This window comes from Doryrhamphus excisus, chromosome 3 (assembly GCF_030265055.1).
Source record: "Doryrhamphus excisus isolate RoL2022-K1 chromosome 3, RoL_Dexc_1.0, whole genome shotgun sequence".
NCBI lineage: Eukaryota > Metazoa > Chordata > Actinopteri > Syngnathiformes > Syngnathidae > Doryrhamphus > Doryrhamphus excisus.
The window spans coordinates 4,557,580-4,576,858 of NC_080468.1; the positions used below are offsets into that span (position 1 = coordinate 4,557,580).

A 19,279-nucleotide genomic window follows, 5' to 3' on the forward strand; every position below is an offset into this window, starting at 1 on the left:
TGACTTGGTTATTTGTTTATTTTGTGCAGGAACTGGAGTTCTCCAACCTGTTTGCGGTGCTTCACTGCATTCATGCTTTCTTCGCTGCCAAAGTGGCGTGCCTGGACCCCGTGTTTGTGGAGAGCCAGGCCACGGCTGCCAACGCCGGCATCCCTTCTCTGTCGAGCCTCTCGTGCAATTCGCACACCCCCAAACTGAAATTCACCACTTGACATAGCACCTCTGGATTAGTCACGACTCCGTAGCCTAAGAGGGGAGAAAGAAAAAAAGACTCCATAAAGACTTCCTCAGGAAAAAAAACCCTGAAATCTCCCATTAAAGCCTTTCTGGGATGAAAAAGACAAGAAGACTCTATGGACACCAAGTGTGCGATTTGAACATCCTTTTAAGCCAATTTCCTGGGACATTATTATTATTATCATTATTATTATTGCTAATATCCACACATCACAATAAGAAAATGCAGGTAGTCTACTTTTGTATAAACACTTATTGAGGATTTGGAAAGATATTTCTGCTCACTTTTGGGGAAAGTTCGCGTACACTATATGTACAAAACTGGACACACTACTAATTATTTAGGCTGTAGTTGTTCTGCCTCTGCTTTTTTTGTTTTTTGTTTTGTATTTGTGAAAGCTCAGAAAAAGTGAGATTTAGTAATATAAGTCAAAAATTATACGTGTTCGGACAGTTTATTCCGAGAGGGGCGACACATATGTGACGATAAATAAATGGCGTCCAAACTATGAAAATTCCTACGTGTTCAAATGCATCGCAGAAACCACGTGACAGTGTTATCTTCTTCAATTGGTCAGCGCTGGGTGCGTAAGAAAGTAAACAGGAAGAAGGAGTAGGGAGGGAAACCGCTAAGAAACAAGCAGCATCAACTTGCCTTTTCCCCGAAAACTTTGACTGTTGACACGGACACCATTGCACCAGGAAGCAGCGTGAGTACATTTTAAAAAACGCGCTGTTGGTAGTATTTTTACTACCTGTAGTTCCGTCGACGTTATGCTATTTCGTTGAGTCAGTCGAAAACCACTGAACAGAGAAAATGTAACCGAAAGATGTCTGACCGTACAATTAAAGCCAGCCCTCTGCTTGTAAGTCCCATAACCATATGCTTGGATAAGTTCGGTGTGGAAGAGCAGGTCTATAAAACACATTATATTGAACTGTAAGTGTCTCCATGCTTTTGTCCATATAGTGTATATCATTAGCGGCAAAATGTGTGCTGTTGATGTAATCACATTCAAAGAGAGGCTCATCTCTCCCATAACAATAAGTCAACGTGATTAGAAAAGTAGACTTTTACTTTCCCAGCAATATGTAAATAAGCCTTGACCTTAAATAATAATGCTTTTAAAGAAATTATTTGTTGACCCGCCACAGAGAAGTACTGTCTGTAGGACAGGGGTATCCAAAGTTTTTATTTGTAAAGGAAATGAACCAAGTAAACAATGTTGAAAGTGTTAAAATTAATGAATTATGGCCCAGATAACAACATCACCCAGAAGGCAAAGAAAAGGATAAATGTTTCACATCCAAACCAAAATGGCCGACTACCTATGTGTCTTACCTTGAAGATGTTCTTGTCATGTTGACATGTGTACCAGATTTTCCTGGTAAATGGACACGGGTTCCTGGTATTTGTCACTCTCTGGCGAGGGCTCAGCTGAAAATGGTTTGTTGATACATTTTTACCACAATAGCCTATACATCGCATTTAATTATTTCAAAGAACTTAATAGTCCCATTCTATAATATCGTCCTTAATAGTTAGATAATAATAGTCTTGTTCCTTTGTCACATAGACCACATATGTTATTTATTTTATTTAATTGAATTTATGAATTAAAACATAAAGAGTACACAAGTGACCCCCCACAAAAGTTTGGACACCCCTGCTGTAGGTAGTACTCTCTACATCGTTTAATCTTAACTCTATGGACCAATTTAGAAAAAAAATAATAATCTATGGTTGTTTACTTTTATTTCCTGAATATGTTCTGACTCCAGCTTGTAAATAATGATAGAAATACATGGGAAAATACTTCTTACAGGTGAAAGGTCAGTCAATGGTATTAAAATGCTTAAAAGTTAAATATAAAGCTTAAGATGCCCCTCCCCCCGCCTTCGAGCATGTTAACTCTCAGGAGTTAAATTGGGGTCATGTTTGAGTGATTCACAGTTTTAAGTCTGGAGGAAAATGAACACAGTTAGATCACGGGTGATACTTCCTGTGCATTGAAAAGATCTTGGTTGGAATGGTATGGCCTTCATAAAACACGGGATTTACAGAGAATGGGGTGGATTTTATTTTTGTGGCAGATGTTTTATTAACAAATATACTGTGTCCTAAATTAATAAACAAGATTTTTTTATAACACGGCTTGCTTGTGAGCAGTTTCATTTGTGTTTAGAAAGGTCACTGATTACATTTTTACATTATTACATTTACAGTTTATAGCACCAGCATAAATACTGGGTCAGGCAAAAATGATCCGACACATTTTTAGGTTAAATAAAAGGCAAATAAAGTAAAGAAACCGAAAACTGTTTTTATTTTTGAAAAGTACATATAATGCCATTTGGCTATGTATGTATGTATGTATGTGTGTAAAATGTCAATAAAATGTCAATTATTTCATGTACTTAAAATAATAAAGGACAAAATCGCAGGCAGAACTTTAATTGCAAATCCTACAAATTTCTTGATTGAATACACACTCCATCTTTAAAAGTTTTTTCGAAGATGACCAGAGTAGAACTATTCATGCTGTAGGAATATCAAACATAGATCTACCCTGTCGTACATTGAAAAACAATCCCATTTGTGTAAAAACCTCCAAAAGATTGATGAAAATGTGTCAGAACGTGAAATAAACTCACTTTTTATTGGCTTATTCATCTTGTACTTGAATCTGCAGGCCTGGCAGAAGTAAAAAAGAAAAATGGGTGAAATAAAACTGATGATGTCATAAGGGTGGAGGCCCTGATCTGTGACCTGCGAAACGTGGAGAACGCCATGTGATAGATTATTGCAGCGCTCTCCTTCCACGTGCATGCAAGAACCAGTTGCCGTCTTTCTCCTGGCTTGTGCAAGTTTACGTTGCATGAAATAGACCGGATTTGGTTAATTTTTTAGTACTGTCACAGCATGTTACCAAATGTTGTGAGGTCTTCAAACGGCAGCAAAAGGAAAAAGAACACTGTCTCCTGCTGAATGACTCCTGCACAGCTCCTCCGTCTGTTTATCTTTACCACCTTTGACTTTCTTGTCAGTTGACTCTAAATAAGATGGTGCCGTTAAAATGAGAAATGGAGGCAGTGTTTGTGATTGTGACCTTTATTTTTGTGCCAAACATTCACAGAGAAACAACACCATTTTGTAAATGAACTGCACACTGCAGGAGGAATCCAACGCCAACACGATGTGTTTTGGCTCTTTCTCGGCAGAATGCTTACAAGTCGTTCGGCTTGACAGAAGTCGGCGTGTGACCAAAGACTGAGATCAAAGATCGCCTGCTTTTACCAAGCCGTAATGTGCCATCTTATTGGCTTTAATGAAATTGTAGATAATGCAGAGGAACCTCCAAAGTCAAACACCCTGTAAGTTTGCAAATGTTAGCCATCAAGGATGAAGTGTGATGATAACCAAGTGCTTAGCTGCAGCAATGCAAATAAACATATCAATACATAGCAATACCTATAAATGGCCACTGGGGGGCAGTATCACTCTTTTTGCTGCCTCACATGTTTTACAATGACTTTGGAACAGAATCGTTTCGATTTTGGAGGTTCCACTGTACTATAAGACACACCATGTCAAATGGGTCATTTAATAGCCGCAATTTAACAAAACAAAAAAAAAATCAGGGCTTGTTTTTTGAATGACATTTTTCATCATTACTCACGATAAAGGCATTCTGATTTCAAAGTAAAAATACACAAACTAAATGTCACATCATCACGCACAAAACTAATAATTTCCCCTCCAAAATCTGAGTATTTGTCATCATATGCAGAGAAAATGAATATTTCTAACACTAAATATATTTCTCTATTGAACAGACAGCAGTGGAGTTTTGGTGTACACAGTTGCCAGTGTGAAGTTACAGTACAGCAAGAAGGTGCTACAACAAACCCAAAATAAAACTGCATACTACTGTATATCCATGTTTTTTTTCTGACAAAAATACACCTCAGCTTTTTTTTAAATCACTAAATGATGCATTCAAAGTAACATATACTGTATGTGACCACAAACTGTTGGAATGTTCTTCCTAAAATGTGACGCTGGCACTTAAAAACGCCACCACTAATAATAATAATAATAATAACAGGAAAAGGTCTGCAGTTTCTATATTCCAAGTTCATCTGCAGCACATAATGTTCACACAATAAGGTGCTTTGTTGGACACTTTTACATGAAAAAAGGCATTTTGCATTGCTTTCAATACAAAACCTAAGCAATATCACTTTACATTAGTTTCAATTAGGCCTTTTTATGGATTCATATCACATATTGTTTTAAAATAACCCAGCCAGTCAAGATGCTGGTGAGTATTTTCATGCATTATCGACACTTTTAATGAGTTAATTCTTGTTTTGCTCCAATGCATACCACATCAAGTAAAAAAAAAAAAACACAGCTCCCTGTAGAAAAAGTTGTTAAAAGGTGCCCCTGTAGAAAAAGTTTATAACACCGTGTCATGGTTTCTTAGGAAAGGAAGGTAGAAAAACCCACCCAGTGCCCCCACCCCAGGCACTCACTGTCATTATGAAACTATGAATTTGCTTTTGTTTCTGTTGGGGAAAGAAGGTTAAAGCTTCAAGCTGGCTGCATGGCCACACACACACAGTGTAACCTACAAAAACAGGACACCCAAAAGTGGTACAATTTGGACTTCAAACTATATTTTTTTTGGGGGGGGGGGATGCCTCAAAAGTCAACAATTCTCATGCGATTCAGCAGCAAATGCAACATGGCTATCATTTACATCCTGTATGTAGTATTTAACATAAGTACACCCTTTAATCTCAGCAATACCTATAAAACAGCGTTGGTGACAGTACGGCAGCGCAAACACCATCCCTATTCATATTCAAAGGGGGAGTCAATTACTTTTATCCTCATTAAATAGTCTTTTGATTGGTCAAAAGTCATATTACATTAATCTTATGGGAAAATGTGTTTTGAAATGGGATCAATTCCAGCAATACCTATAAAAACGTCCTTAAGTGACAGTATTGACATCCTGCATCCTGCCCATTATGTGCCCATCAGGTATCTTCAAAGGGTGAGTAGTTGTACTTTTGTAATTTTCTTTAGTCTGACTATACAGCGCTTATGGTATGTCTCCAGAAATACCTATAAAACGCAAACACTGCAAACACCTTCCTCCTTATTCTGTCAAGCGTCTTCAAAGGATGAGTAGTTTTACTTTTTTTGTGTTTTATTTCATCTGATATGAAATGGTACTTAAACACTGCCTGTACAGTAAATAAGGTCTTTTAAAGGACCCATTGGGAAAAAATTTTTAGAAATCTGAGCAACTTCAACCAGCATGTTCTCTGTACATATCTTGTTTTAGTCGGCAGACATCTTGGCGTGATCAAACTGAAGAAAATCTTCATTTGTGTACATTATACATCATTATTTTATGTACAAAATCAAAAGAAATCCAGCTATACAAAAGACAATGATAACATTATTATCCATTATGATCTGTGACGCTGCTCTCCCGTACAGTTTTGGCATCAAGATGTGGTGGAAATAATGCTACATTTGTTCTGGAGAACAACAAAGGGGGCCAAGAGTCATTTCTTTCTGTAGTAGAGTAAATATTCTTTCAGGGACTCCGGTAGCGGCAGAGCCATGATTTGGTCTCTAAACAGGTTCGTCTGTTTGAGGATCTCAATATCGCCAACGTCTCTCTCCTCCTTGTCCTCCTCCTCGGCGTCCTTGTGCTCCTCCTCGCCGTGCTCCTCTTCACTCTCTACCATTTGAGGGATGAGCTGATTGCCCACGAAGACGTAGGTGTTGATGCGGCGCCGTCTGCAGTGCCGCCGTTTGCGCTTCTGCGGCACCCGTTGGACCACCCCTCTGGCCTGGCCCTCTTCGTTTCCTCCGGCCAGGTCTCTGAGGGTGCGACGGATGTAGATGCGAGACAGATCCTGCAGGGTGCGCACTGTCACTGGGGCTGAGGACAAAGAGAGGGAGGGGATATACTTCTTCAGAGGCAACGTAACTAGGTCAGGAAGAAACTATTACAACGGGAGAAGTCTGTCATGCTGGAGGCCAAAGTCAGACGAAGCATCACTGATTTAGCTTTCCAAAGATGGACTTAGGCACACTTTTGCTTTCATTTCATGTATGTGAGGACGCAGGCTGGAGGAACTCACGCAACTGGACAGTGTCAGGCTTGTCCCCATCAGCTCTGCTCTGCTGGGCCAAGGGGGCAAAGGACACGGCCAAGATGTTCTTGCTCTCCCATGTGCACTGGCCAGTCCTGGTGATCTGGGTCAGCTGCAAACACACACACACACACAATTACATACACACATGCAGCAGGCCCTCTACAGTAGAACATTGTCTAACTTCCTTTATTCGTATCATTTTCTCAAATACTGCGGGGGTGGAGCTGATTGGTGGAGGGGATCTGCGTTTTAAAGCAAGTATTTGCCAATATCGATACCGTGCTTTTCCACTGGTATGAGCCGATACCGATCGGTGGCCGATCAATCGGGACACCCCTAATATAAATACATATATTTAGAAATATTGTAAACTATTTACATTTGCTCTTAATTGATAACCTTTTCCCCCATTGTAAAACAGACACTGATACATATTACGATTGGGACTTATTTTTCATTAAAATAAAATTATTTGGGCGGCACGGCGGATTAGTGGTTAGCACGCAGACCTCACAGCTAGGAGACCAGGGTTCAATTCCACCCTCTGCCATCTCTGTGTGGAGTTAGCATGTTCTCCCCGTGCATGCGTGGGTTTTCTCCGGGTACTCCGGTTTCCTCCCACATTCCAAAAACATGCTAGGTTAATTGGTGACTCCAAATTGTCCATAGGTATGAATGTGAGTGTGAATGGTTGTTTGTCTATATGTGCCCTGTGATTGGCTGGCGACCAGTCCAGGGTGTACCCCGCCTCACGCGGGGCTCCAGCACCCCCCAGCACCCTTGTGAGGAAAAGCGGTAGAAAATTAATGAATGAATGAATAGAATTATTTGATCATTTATGATGATCTATGATGACGTACATCTACGTATGATGCATTGTTTTTACTTATTACAACTTTTTTGTGTAACATTTCTCACTTGGAATCTTAACATTGCTACACTCCTTTTTTTCATCACAACTTTCATTCATTCATTTTCTACCGCTTTTCTCAAAAAAATGTGTTATTCGAAACTTAAACTTGTAAAACTACCTCTTTTTTTCCTGTGTAATACTACAACTTTATTTTCTTCAAACTAGAATCTTTTCTTGTAATACTGTTATACGTTTTTACTTGTGATATTTACATTTTATCCGTGTCCTGTATACAAGAAATAGCATGGAATTCCAACGTACCCAGTGATATATTGACTCTATTCTTATGAAATGTTCTTTTTTTCTCTTGATATTTTGACGTTATTCTTATCAAATTTACTTCATTCTCAAATAATGAAATTTTTAGCATAAAATTCCATTAATTCATTCATTTTCTACCACTTATCCTCACGAGGGTCGTGGGCGTGCTGGAGCCTATCCCAGCTGTCTTCGGGCGAGAGGCGGGGTACACCCTGGACTGGTCGCCAGCCAATCACAGGGCACATATAGACAAACAACCATTCACACTCACATTCATACCTATGGACAATTTGGAGTCACCAATTAACCTAGCATGTTTTTGGAATGTGGGAGGAAACCGGAGTACCCAGAGAAAACCCACGCATGCACGGGGAGAACATGCAAACTCCACACAGAGATGCCTGATGGTGGAATCGAACTAGAGTCTCCTCGCTGTGTAGCCTACCCGCTAACCACTTGTCCACCTTGTAGCCCCAAAATTAATTGTTATTACTATATTGTTGGTTTTCCTTCTATTACTTCATACCGGACCCTTGCAGTGTTAGGACTTTTTTTCCTATAATCTACAGTAATAATGATTAATACTTTTATCTTGCATATTGTATCTATACCTCATTTAACGCAAATACTAATGGAGTAGGTAAATAAACATTCAGTGTGTTGATATGGCACAAAAAAGCTTGGTAATGTGAGAGGTGTATGTAAAAAGCTATCCAGGCACAATTAAAGTGCACACAGACTGATGGTGCATGCTAATGTTATATCTTGTTAAGGGGGTGTGTGTAATGAGAGAGGCGTACAACCCAGCTCCATTAAAATCAGCAGATTAAAACCTTTAGGCCAGATGTCATGTTCATCCAGTCTGCAATAGCGCATGGATTAAAATGCTTCAGACTTTTACGAAATGACAAGGACCATCCAGCATCCCCAAATATAGCAAAAGACCAGTTTAACAGTTTGACATGAAACATTGATGCATGTGCAGCTTTAAAATGCATGCGAGTGCAGCGTGACTCACCTGATCCTCTATAGGCATCACCAGAATGCCGCCAATTTTCAGCAGCACTTTCATGTAATTTTCATGGTCTTTCTGCACCCCCGCCCCGCAGTAAATGCGATCGTACTGGTGGCTGTCTGTGGAGATTTCCAGACAGTTGCCCACCACAAAGACAGGCTCGCAGAATTCAAACCTTCAGGGCAGAGGGGAGGATAAAAATTTAAAAAAAGCATATACATAAAAACATCTTTAGTGGCGTCCTCGCTTTAGCTCTTAAAGAGTCCACGACCTCATATCTGCGGCCAATGTAAGCACAGCACAGATTTTCAACTCCCGAGCAAGTCTTTAAATGGTGTGAATCGTTCAAATAAAAACAGAATTATGATAAAAAGAATTCACCAAGATTTTACCATTGCTTTGTCACATTATTTCTCATTTTAATATGCTTTTGGTTGCGGGAAGGAGGAAAGGGGGGGGGGGGGCAGGTAAGCCAACACTGCCGTCAAGTAGCCAACTGATGCAAAGAAGCACATTATGTCTTTGAAATTCCCACACAGTCCTGACACCTGAATGATGTTACATTCGGCTGTCCTCGGGTGGACAACAACACATTTTTTTGAGAATGTGTCACATTTGTTGCGCTTGTGTACTCACTTATCAAAGCTGTCGCTGTTCTTGATGAAACTGTCCAGTTTGTCTCTGGCGTATTCAACCACATCCTTGTGGAGCTCAACACCGTGATTCACACCAAATGGACCTGGAGAAACAACACAAAAAATGAATTGACTTCAAAATAGTTGTTACGGCTCTCATTTTTTCTGTGTTATCCACATAAATATAATACTTTTTTCATAATATTAGTACATAGTATTACTATATAGTATAGTACTACCAAATAAAGTAGATATAATAAAAGTAAACAAGCCATTTAAGACTTGTGCTTGTGTGTCTTACTATGAATGTGTCCCTAGTGGAGAAGAGTGAGTGGCGCACAGGAAGTGATGCCCAGGTCGTGTTTTTATTGGGGATTATTGTGCCTGTTATAAGATCACTCAAACCTGCAATAAAAGTCTGTTGTTCCGGCAATCAAGTCTGGTGTACATGTGTCTCACTGAGCACTAGCATAACATTACTGACATCTAGTGACTAGTGTGTAATACTACATCTTTTCATTGTGTATTTAAATGCTTCTTCTGAATGCCTTATATTTGTATTTTAGTTCATTTGGCCATTTTTATGCTTGAAAATTCATAATTAATACATACATTTTTACTAACAATAGGCCATATTCATCCATAAAACAACACAATTAGTTAATGAATATATAGATTTTTTAAAATGAATATATTTTTGAAAAAAGTGAGTTTGTCCAAGGTCCAGGCTTACCAATGATGAGGCCCACCATGGTGCTCAGGTAGCCGGTCCCACTGCCCAGGTTAAGAAAAGAAAGTCCTGGCTGCAGCTTGAGGGCCTCCATCACTTCAGAGTAAATACATGGAGCTGACAGGTGGATGTTGCCATGTTTCCATGCCAAGTCCTTATAAGCGCTGTCCCGATAGCTGTCCAGATAATAATCACCTCGGTCTATGGCACGGAATGCCTGCTCCACTCTCTCTGTGCGGATGTATTGCGCCTCTTTCAGGTTATCGATGAGATCGTCATTATCCTCCCCGGCGCTCACTGCTCCCCCCATGCCGATTGACCAAGAAGTAAAGAATACAAATCAAGCAGGACCAGAAGACAAAGAGCGTTATAAATCTCTTCAGTGAGGCATTGGAGTTGTTGGCTGGAATGTCCAACCTCTGGTGTCACAAGGCTGTCATCTCCGGGCTGAGTGACCTGAGAAAGATTAGACAAACATGTTACGCTAACATGCCAGGTAACAACTATGATTAACACCTGTGAGAGAAAACATCAATTATTTTTTAACACAGACAAAAACAGGCAAAACATAGCTACCTAACTAACTGATGTTTTGGTTGGAATTCTAATCCAATTCTAATCTTCAACATGGCGATAAAATAAGAATGCACTTTTTTTTCACTTCTTTTCATAAATGACTCCAGCAACTACGTTCCTCATCACAAACCTCCAACCAGAATTGGACTCAAAGGGCCAATTGAGGGGGTCAGTCATTGTTGGTGAATTATACTGCTGATGGGGATGTCATAACTTCATGTAAATCTGAACTACCCCTTTAAGACTGACTAAACAGCGCCTCTGATGGTTACAGCCAGGTAGTACACTCCAATGTGCCAGCAACATCAACTCCACACAAGCGACTAAATTCTTAATGATCAATGAATCCGTTATGATCCTCTTCCCTCCAGGTATATCCGACAAATGAGAAGTGATGCTTTCTATTATTCACAAGGTCCTGCAAAATAACAGTACACCGCATGGAGTAAACACCGGAGTGATAGCAAGATGATGCTACTGTGTTTTGATACCCTCCCACTCTTCCTCACAGCCAGTGTTGCGTACTTTGTGATCCACATCTCGAATTTCCTCTCTGCCTCCTCAGCATCTCTCCCATCATCTGACTCAGCTAATAAATGACATTCGGAGGCCACCTGATAGCGGGGGGTCATTTTCCATCTCTCAAAGCATCATTGATTTGCAAGCGCAACCCCTCGTCCCCCTTCGTCCATCCGTCTCCCCTTCGTCTGCTTCTTGGTCCTTCGGCATCCAGTTCAAAAAAGCAAAAGTGGGTCAGGCAAAGTCTACAAATAAAGCACCTTTAGGGCCACTGCAGTACAGTATTACAGGAGGAAATTACTACTTTTAAACAAGCATGAGTGAACATTTTACACCTCAACAGTCATGTGACAACACACAAGATGACCTCGCTTGACCCCTGACGGGTATGGAAAAGAACTGGATGTGAACTCAGGGTCAGGACTGACAGCTCAGATCCGCATTGGAACACCTCAGTGAATCATGTCGGATGACCAAATAGATCCTTGGGTGCAGCCAGCTCTTAAAGTCAACTTAACGTCACGGCACTTCTAATCCTAAAGGCTAGCATCGTGTCTGCTGTTTCACTGTTAATTCCTTTAGAGGCCGGATGCCATACTTCTTAGTTATTGCATGTTCTTGATTTCTTATCATTCAAAGCATCTGTTGGTTATACTGTATTATAAATATGAAAAAATTATTTGGAAGGAAGTTTGTTCAAATCCATCCATTTTCTATACTGCTTATCCTCACGAGGGTATGCTGGAGCCTATCCCAGCTGTCTTCGGATGAGAGGCGGGGTACACCCTGGACTGGTCGCCAGCCAATCACAGGGCACATATAGACAAACAACCATTCACACTCACATTCATACCTATGGACAATTTGGAGTCACCAATTAACCTAACATGCATGTTTGGTCCAGATTTAGATTTAATGTAATAGGAAAAAAATGTACTGTGTCTTTAAGAAGCAGGAGACACTGAGAGGTTTAGTTTACCCTGTAATGTGTGATCGATATGTAGCTGCTATATGAATGGTACATAGAGATTCATGACAGTCGTACCACTACAGTCACAAGTTTTTGTTACTAAAATGAATCCTGCAAGCACAGGTAATCTGGTCATGCAACACTAAAACAACATCACTAAGGCCCAATTGTGTCCACACAATGCCAGATCAGTAAATGGTTACATCCACACAGGAACAATCCACAAAGAAACACACAGATACATGTTACAGTGGAAACAGATACATTAAACTACAGAGATGACCACTGTTCGAAATAAGTAGACTACTTTCAAAATGTCTTCACTTTTTAGTTGTTTGCTAATTCCTCACCACATATCAAGCATATGGGTAAGTTATCGGCAATGGCAGAGAAAATATATTTTTCAGTCCATGCAGAATTAAAATCTCATTTTTTTTCAGAGATGTTTCTTTTTTGGGATGTATTCATGGTTAGCTTACCGCAGGGGAAAAGACGCCTCTAATGTTTCATCGAAAGCAAGCAGGCACAACCGGCTTACCCTCCCTCTTGCTTATCCAATCACCACTAAGAACTCCATGATTTATTCACAGCCTTACAATCAGATATTTCAAACTCTTTTTAAATATGTGGATTTCTGCTACTCTGAAGAGGCTGTGGCTGTGGACCTGCGGATTGCCAACCCTATAAGCTAAAGGCTCAAAACACATTGAAGACACTCCAAGCAAGGAAACAAATGAAGAATATCAAAGGACTGTTTTTAGGGCCAGGGGTTTAAATGGCATTCTTGCCATTGTTCCAGTGCAGGTAAAGGCAAAGAAAGGCAACAAGATACTCAGCCGTTATGCATGATCAGATACTCCTTCGACAGTCAAAATCTTATGAATGACCTTAAACCAAACACACGTTAAGCTTCTTATTTTCAATGTGAAACGTAACATTCAAAGTAGGCCTGTCACGATAACAAATGTATTGATTTACCGAATGATTAACCGGTTTAATCCAGTAGTTTCTCTGTGCGCCAACGGCTGGATGACAAGAGGGTTCACTCTGCATGTGTTTGTGTGCATTGGCTCTATATGAAATGGAGAAGAGAGCACAGAAGAAAGTGAGCATCTTCTCAGCTATTAAGCATCTTTGTGTCAGTAGCGGGGCTACACGAGTGCTAGCAGTTAGCAAGCACACGCAAATATAAATGAAGGCGCATAGTTTGTAAGCCGAATGCCACAGTTTTCCTCCCAATAGTCAACACTTTTGATTGGTAGAGTAAATATTAAACAAAATAGTACAAAATAGTGTGCGTTCACAGTGCCTTTAATAAACGCACGCAAGTCGTGGAGTCTGTCATATCCATTATTTTACATGGCTCAAATATGACCCCTTACAATAGTTTGACAATGAAGTGTTTATTTTTCTGAACAGAGATTACCTTTATATACCTAATGTAGCGTCGATGGGAGTACTTCCTGTTTCCCAGAGTGCTTTACTGTACAGTTTTTGTAATAAAAAAAAATGCAAAAAAAAGGCTGGAAAGCACATAGTTGAAGCTCACATATTGTAGTAGTTGGTAGTGTATAGTTTTTTTTATCCACCTATTGTGTTGCTGTGTGTGTAGACCTTTTTTACACCAGAAGTAGGAATTGACTCTCCGCTGATATAGTGTGCCTCACAGAGGTACCATCTAGTGGTCAAATGTGACATAACACAATGATGACGTGACAAAATGATCTTTGGATGATAATCTTTTTTAAGTCTAAATTATCGGTCAGTAGTTAATATTATATTTTATAATATTTTATAATATTATATATAATATATAATATTTTCTGTGTTAGACGTGTGCTTGAATGTTGAAATATTTACCGTTTTTTTAAGTTTTTGTCACTGAAACCAGTCTCCAGAGAAGAAGGAGCAAGTTTTGCCAAAAATACTCCCACCCAGTAATTGGATTCTGTACTGTTGTGACGCAGTTTTGGTTGAATTTCTGTGATTTGTTATATATTTTTTAGATTATGCCCACTCATCGCAGGCTTTTGCTTTAACACTCAAGTAAAATTGTTCACATTTCCAAAAGGATGCCATTCACTGCCTCACATGCTACAGAATTTCTGCACATTTCAAGGACAATTGTTTTGATACAGCACGTCAGACAAAGATTAATGTATATTATCGGAAAGTTTACATACCATCAGCTGTCCCTGACTATCTGATGCAGATGCATGTAAACAAAAAGGCCGCTGTCACTCGTCTTGCATGTAAGTCAGTTTCAGTAAGTAAACCTTTTTTTTTACAAGCTCTATTCTCCAAATCTTACAATAATAATATGCGGTTTCATACCGGAGCTACCGAAAAAGCAGTCACTGCTCACTGGTCCTGCATGTTGTTGTATTTACAGAGCTGCCAATGTCAAACACTGCCAGTCAAACATCATACCTTATATGACATAATAATAATGCAAGTACATTGTATCAAAAGCAATAACCATTAATTTCTCAAGGATATTTAACATTGCAATTGGAATGTCAAGAGCTTTTAATGGGTTGGAGTTTAGAGTGAACCAACCTCAATAGTAGTTTCCTGTAATCATCACGTAATGTGGTTTCTAGTTTGTACTCCCAGGACTCCTTGGGGCTGTATATCAGTTGATGTATAAATAAGCCCATAATGACACTAGCCACTTCTGTTCAGGATCAAGGGCTAGCAAAGACTCAAGCAAAATTTCTGGGGGGCATGTAGGTGGGTTTGAGTGTGGGATTTCTCAATGGACAAAAAACAACATCAAATTCTTACGCTCTTACGTGTACATTTGTCATGATTATGGGATCACAAACAGCAGATAACACCTACTTCTCCGCATTATTGCCCATATTCCAGAATGGTACAAAACTTTTAGATTGCATAAAAACAATGAGGTCACATTGGCAGGAGTAGAATAATGTTTATAAAATCACATTTGGACTTCACACTATAATAGCCACCGCAAAAAAATAGAACCTTCACATGAAAATATTATTTTACGTACATAATTTCCAAATACCCATTGTGTTTGCTTTATTTGTGTACTTCCCCTAAGGTGCTAACACACCTATGATTACATTGCATTATTGACATCGGAGAAGTACCTGTTTTTGTTCAATTAGCAACGTGTCATCTAATTTTACCTAATCATGCTTGTCTTACTGCATAAAATCTACACATTTATGTTCATGTCTCACTCACTGAAAAGGTATTTTAGAAATGCAAAATGTGTTGCTTGCTCACTGCATAAATAAGAACTTAACTGATTTTGTCATTATATTTTGTAACCCAAATGTCTTGAAGCTTTGTAGTGTGCTTTGTCTCGTTAAACGTGTAGCTACGGGGGTTACTAAGGTTACCATAGTACCAGTACACCTGACATTTGCAGCCGCCTATCATCTCGCTACTTTTTAAAGTAACAGAACTCAAATTTGTGCTCGTCTAGAACTAATGTAAATAGTGCTTTGTGATTGTTATTCAACAAATTCTTGTCAATGAAGATGTTAAAAAATATGAGACTTTTTGCCGTATTTACAAAATGTTTTGTGTAGTTATTAAATGTCTATTTACTAGGCGTTTTGTGTTATTCTCATATGTTCCGGGTTCCATTGAGAGTGGCACCTCCATCTTCCAATCGCCTTGCCCGTTGACACGTGACGTGGTTGCCACACAAGCCAGAAGTCTCTCAACCAATCAAAGTGAGTGACGACACAGTCAAAACAACAACAGCGTTTTTCACGACATGTCGAGAGGGCAACGCTTATTAATCACCGCTGTGTGTGTGTGTCTGTGTTCTTTCACTGTGCCACCACATCTGTGACGAGTAAATAACAAACCAGGCATCAGTTCCAGACTAAAAACGGGGCACAATGACTGTGTGTGTGCATTTATATTCAGCTTTTGTTCCCAATTGGAGCAGAGCGCAGCAATAACTGCCAGTTCTCTGCAATGCGATTAACCCAAATCTTTAGCAGCAACTGGTTAAACCGGTTGGTTAAAAAAATAGAGCTTTCAGTGGCATCCCTTACACATATAATAAACAGTTTGACGACAAATCTAAGAATAATGGCAACCAAGATTTCGTCGATGATCTTCCCAGTGACATAACTTCGCCAATGTTTTTGTTTTGAGCCAGCAACTGCCAACATGCATAACTCTAAGATAGTCGTGACGAAATGGAGAAGTACAATAAAAGATGGACGCTGCAAAGCCTTCATACACGACGTACGTGCAATGTTATTCGTGTGTTTTGATCGTAAAGATAATAATGTGCTGGCTAGCTAGCTCGCGTTAGCTTGCGGAGGGCCTGAGTGCGCCATCACGAAAACACACAAAGCAGCTTTGGACAAGCTTGCAGATTCCCTTTCGCTTGATAAAACAACCACGGTAAACATGCACTGGACACGCAATTACAAAGCGTAATTAATAATGATAACTCAATTGCAATAATGGCCTAGAAGATAATCAAAACCTAGTAACTTGGAAACAAATGAACAATACTCACAACAATGTCGTGTCGCATCAAGTCACTGCTTCTCTTTGGGTGCAGTGCGGCCCCTCATGGAGGATTTTATCAAGATTTCCAGCTGTGATCAAATAGTTTTTCTTCTTTGATGTATTGGGAGGGGAGGGGGGAGACGAAATTGAGAGTAGAGAGGACGAGTGCTTGGGTCCAAGTGGAGGAAAGAACAGCTGACAGGATGTAAACACAGTTGGTCACGTGCTTTGGACGCGTCGCGATAGGGACGTCACTGTTTATGTATCTACCTCACTACTGTCTGTACCTACTTCCAAGTGTTATGATGATAACCATAGAGGTGTGCAGTTAATTGTCTTTAATCAGTCTAATTGGTGATAGTATGATATGACTATATCCATAGTGCGACGATATTGATATTTTTCAGTTCTCTTGTGTTTATTTTTACACATATATCACCCAAACGTGATAAATAAATTCATATATGAGTCAATGTTAAAGTGGACCTAGTATGCTTTTCCCACTTTTCTGACCTATAAATGTTGTTAAAATGTTGTATTCTCATGTTAAAGGATGCCAAAGTTTCAGATAATGAGGTTTACGCAGTTTGGGATGGCCCTGAACTTGGTTTGTTAAAAGTTTTTTTTTCAAACACTGGTTCCTGTGATGTCACAAGGAGCCAGGTATCCTTATATGGGCATGCACTGTAGGCTAGATACACTCTTTCTGGGAGAAAGGTTGGCAGAAGTGGTTGGAGTTGATTTCCAGCAAGAGAAAAATATTTTCATCTGTCAATGGCATTTCACACAGGACTGTTTTTATGCTGCTGTGCGTCCACAAAGGAGAGAGAACCACAGCGTTGGCCTAAGAGAAGCCCCCCACTCTCACTGGGAAAGGTGCATTAATAACCGATATTAATGTTACACTAAATTAAATCACACTATGCTGCACTTAGTAAACGCAGACCTACGTTACTACTCTTTTCATACATTCATACAGAGTATGAATGTATCTTTCAGACATTCATACAATTCATACAGAGTACAAAGGAGCTCCTTACCACTTTACAATTAGCTCCACAAAGACTTTAATCATTTATATATATATATGTGTATATATATATATATATATATATATATATATATATATATATATATATATATATATATATATATAAACTCACAAAAGTTGAAAATGGGGTTCAACTGTAGTCTGGAGGGACGGTACTTAGGAGCACTGGGGAGTGTGACCAATCACAGCTGAGTGGGCATGCTCGGAGGCGGGCCATGGGTGGAATAAATTGAAACAGATTCTGGAAGATCTAGAAAATTTTCTGTATGGGTTATTGTGTGTAGCTGCTCTATAGGAGTCCACAACTCAATACCAAGGGTTGAAAAATGACAATTATAGGTCCCCTTTAATATGAAATATTGTCATAGTTAGAGCATTAAAAAAAACTGTTCATGACTTATAGTCACTTTACTGCATATGTGTGTGTTTTTTTTGGTTGTGTTGTTCATATTGTTACATTGTTGTTATAGTTGTATTGTTGACAAATTAAATTTTTGTTTTCCTGAAATAAAAAAAATCCAAAAATTGTTAACTATAATGATGATTATAACGATGATAACGATGATTATAATGATGGTAATAATGATAAAGATTATAACAATAATGATAATAATGATAATGATGATAACAATAATAATATTACAATGATAATAATAACAGGGGAAAACAAGACAGTGGCATGAACATGATTATATCTTGCAAAAAGGGGTAGGCATTTATAAGCTTTTGCTTCAGCCTACTCCTTTTGGGCTTGTGATCAGATAGCTGAATACAGATGTAAATAATGGAGAATGTATTTTGATTGGTGTGGGAGATGCACTGTGGTGTTTTGTGTATTTGCCCAAATAAATATAATAAAAAAAATAAATTAAAAAAAATCAAATTTAGAAATTTAAATGAAAAATCTGTTAATTCATCTGTTAAAATAAAAAGTATCAGTATCAGAAATCCTGGCCCTACATGTACTTGGTATTGATCCGCCCCAATCCTATCCAAACTAAGGTTTTGTGATGGACACCGTTTGACTTTGGAACAGACTACTCACCTTACATGATTTCCTGTGGGAAATGTCGCATATATTCCACAGAGAAAAATCAAGAGTCAGCTCCATGGATTTTTAAGCCCATTAAGGTGATTTGTGTTTATGGTCTAAAGGCACATTTTTCATCATTTGGTAGACTTAATGCTGCTTTGTGGCCAAAATGTCTGCCTGCAGGTTGTCCCATTAAGGTGAAGAATCTTTTTACTCCTTAATTGTTTTAGCACAGATGTATTCAAACAGGGGTACAAACCATTCAGGTTGATTACCTTGCACCATGCGCTCAATTATTAGGCAACATATTTTGAGCATTTGATGATTTTATGAATATTGCAAGGTTTCCTATTATGTCCAGAAAGTCACTTATCATGTAAAAAAAGTCAGATTTCTGTCATGCCATGTACTGGAAAAGTGAAAAAGGGAACAGTTGGCATACCAGCACCAGCTAGCATGGACATAAGTGTAATAACAACATTTCATATATGCAAACATGCTTGGTTAAATGAAGATATTCCAAACACCGCCTCAAGTCTCAGGGACGTCATTAAAAGGCGTGTGACGTATCAGCCTGTCATGTGACTTGAAGAAAGATGACATTAATTCGATTCACCTGCCATGTTGACAATGAGTATGCA

The 19,279-nt window shown here is 39.1% G+C and overlaps 2 protein-coding genes across 5 annotated transcripts in view; one reads left to right on the top strand and one right to left on the bottom strand.

Moving 5' to 3' along the window:
- The window catches only part of sntg1 (syntrophin, gamma 1), a 36,680-nt gene extending 33,095 nt beyond the window's left edge, over positions 1-3,585 (top strand). The window contains exon 18 of one of the 3 annotated variants that reach the window (XM_058066868.1): positions 30-3,585. In XM_058066868.1, the coding sequence (XP_057922851.1) occupies positions 30-212 (183 nt within the window). In that variant the 3' untranslated portion in view covers positions 213-3,585. The remainder of the gene's footprint in view (positions 1-29) is intronic. The other 2 variants (XM_058066865.1, XM_058066866.1) reach the window with 2 other exon arrangements.
- On the bottom strand, positions 3,323-16,776 carry pcmtd1 (protein-L-isoaspartate (D-aspartate) O-methyltransferase domain containing 1). Of its 2 annotated transcripts, XM_058066870.1 has the most exons (7): positions 16,562-16,776; positions 10,173-10,433; positions 9,981-10,073; positions 9,249-9,351; positions 8,616-8,787; positions 6,409-6,532; positions 3,323-6,206 (listed from the first exon to the last, which is right to left on the bottom strand). In XM_058066870.1, exons 2-7 carry the CDS (start codon positions 10,285-10,287, stop codon positions 5,824-5,826), a joined length of 990 nt encoding a protein of 329 aa, XP_057922853.1. In that variant the 5' UTR covers positions 10,288-10,433; positions 16,562-16,776; the 3' UTR covers positions 3,323-5,823. The 2 variants fall into 2 exon arrangements, with proteins under 2 accessions (XP_057922853.1, XP_057922852.1); XM_058066869.1 differs by having other exon boundaries at positions 3,324-6,206; positions 9,981-10,433; positions 16,562-16,775.
- Between the last annotated feature and the right edge of the window lie 2,503 nt (positions 16,777-19,279).

Coding starts and splice junctions, on each gene's coding strand:
- pcmtd1 (XM_058066869.1), bottom strand. CDS start 10,287: ATGGGGGGAGCAGTGAGCGCCGGGGAGGATAATGACGATCTCATCGAT. Junction 8,788..9,248: donor AACAGCGACAGCTTTGATAA/GTGAGTACACAA, acceptor TCTGCCCTGAAG/GTTTGAATTCTGCGAGCCTG. Junction 6,533..8,615: donor TGATGCCTATAGAGGATCAG/GTGAGTCACGCT, acceptor GTGTGTTTGCAG/CTGACCCAGATCACCAGGAC.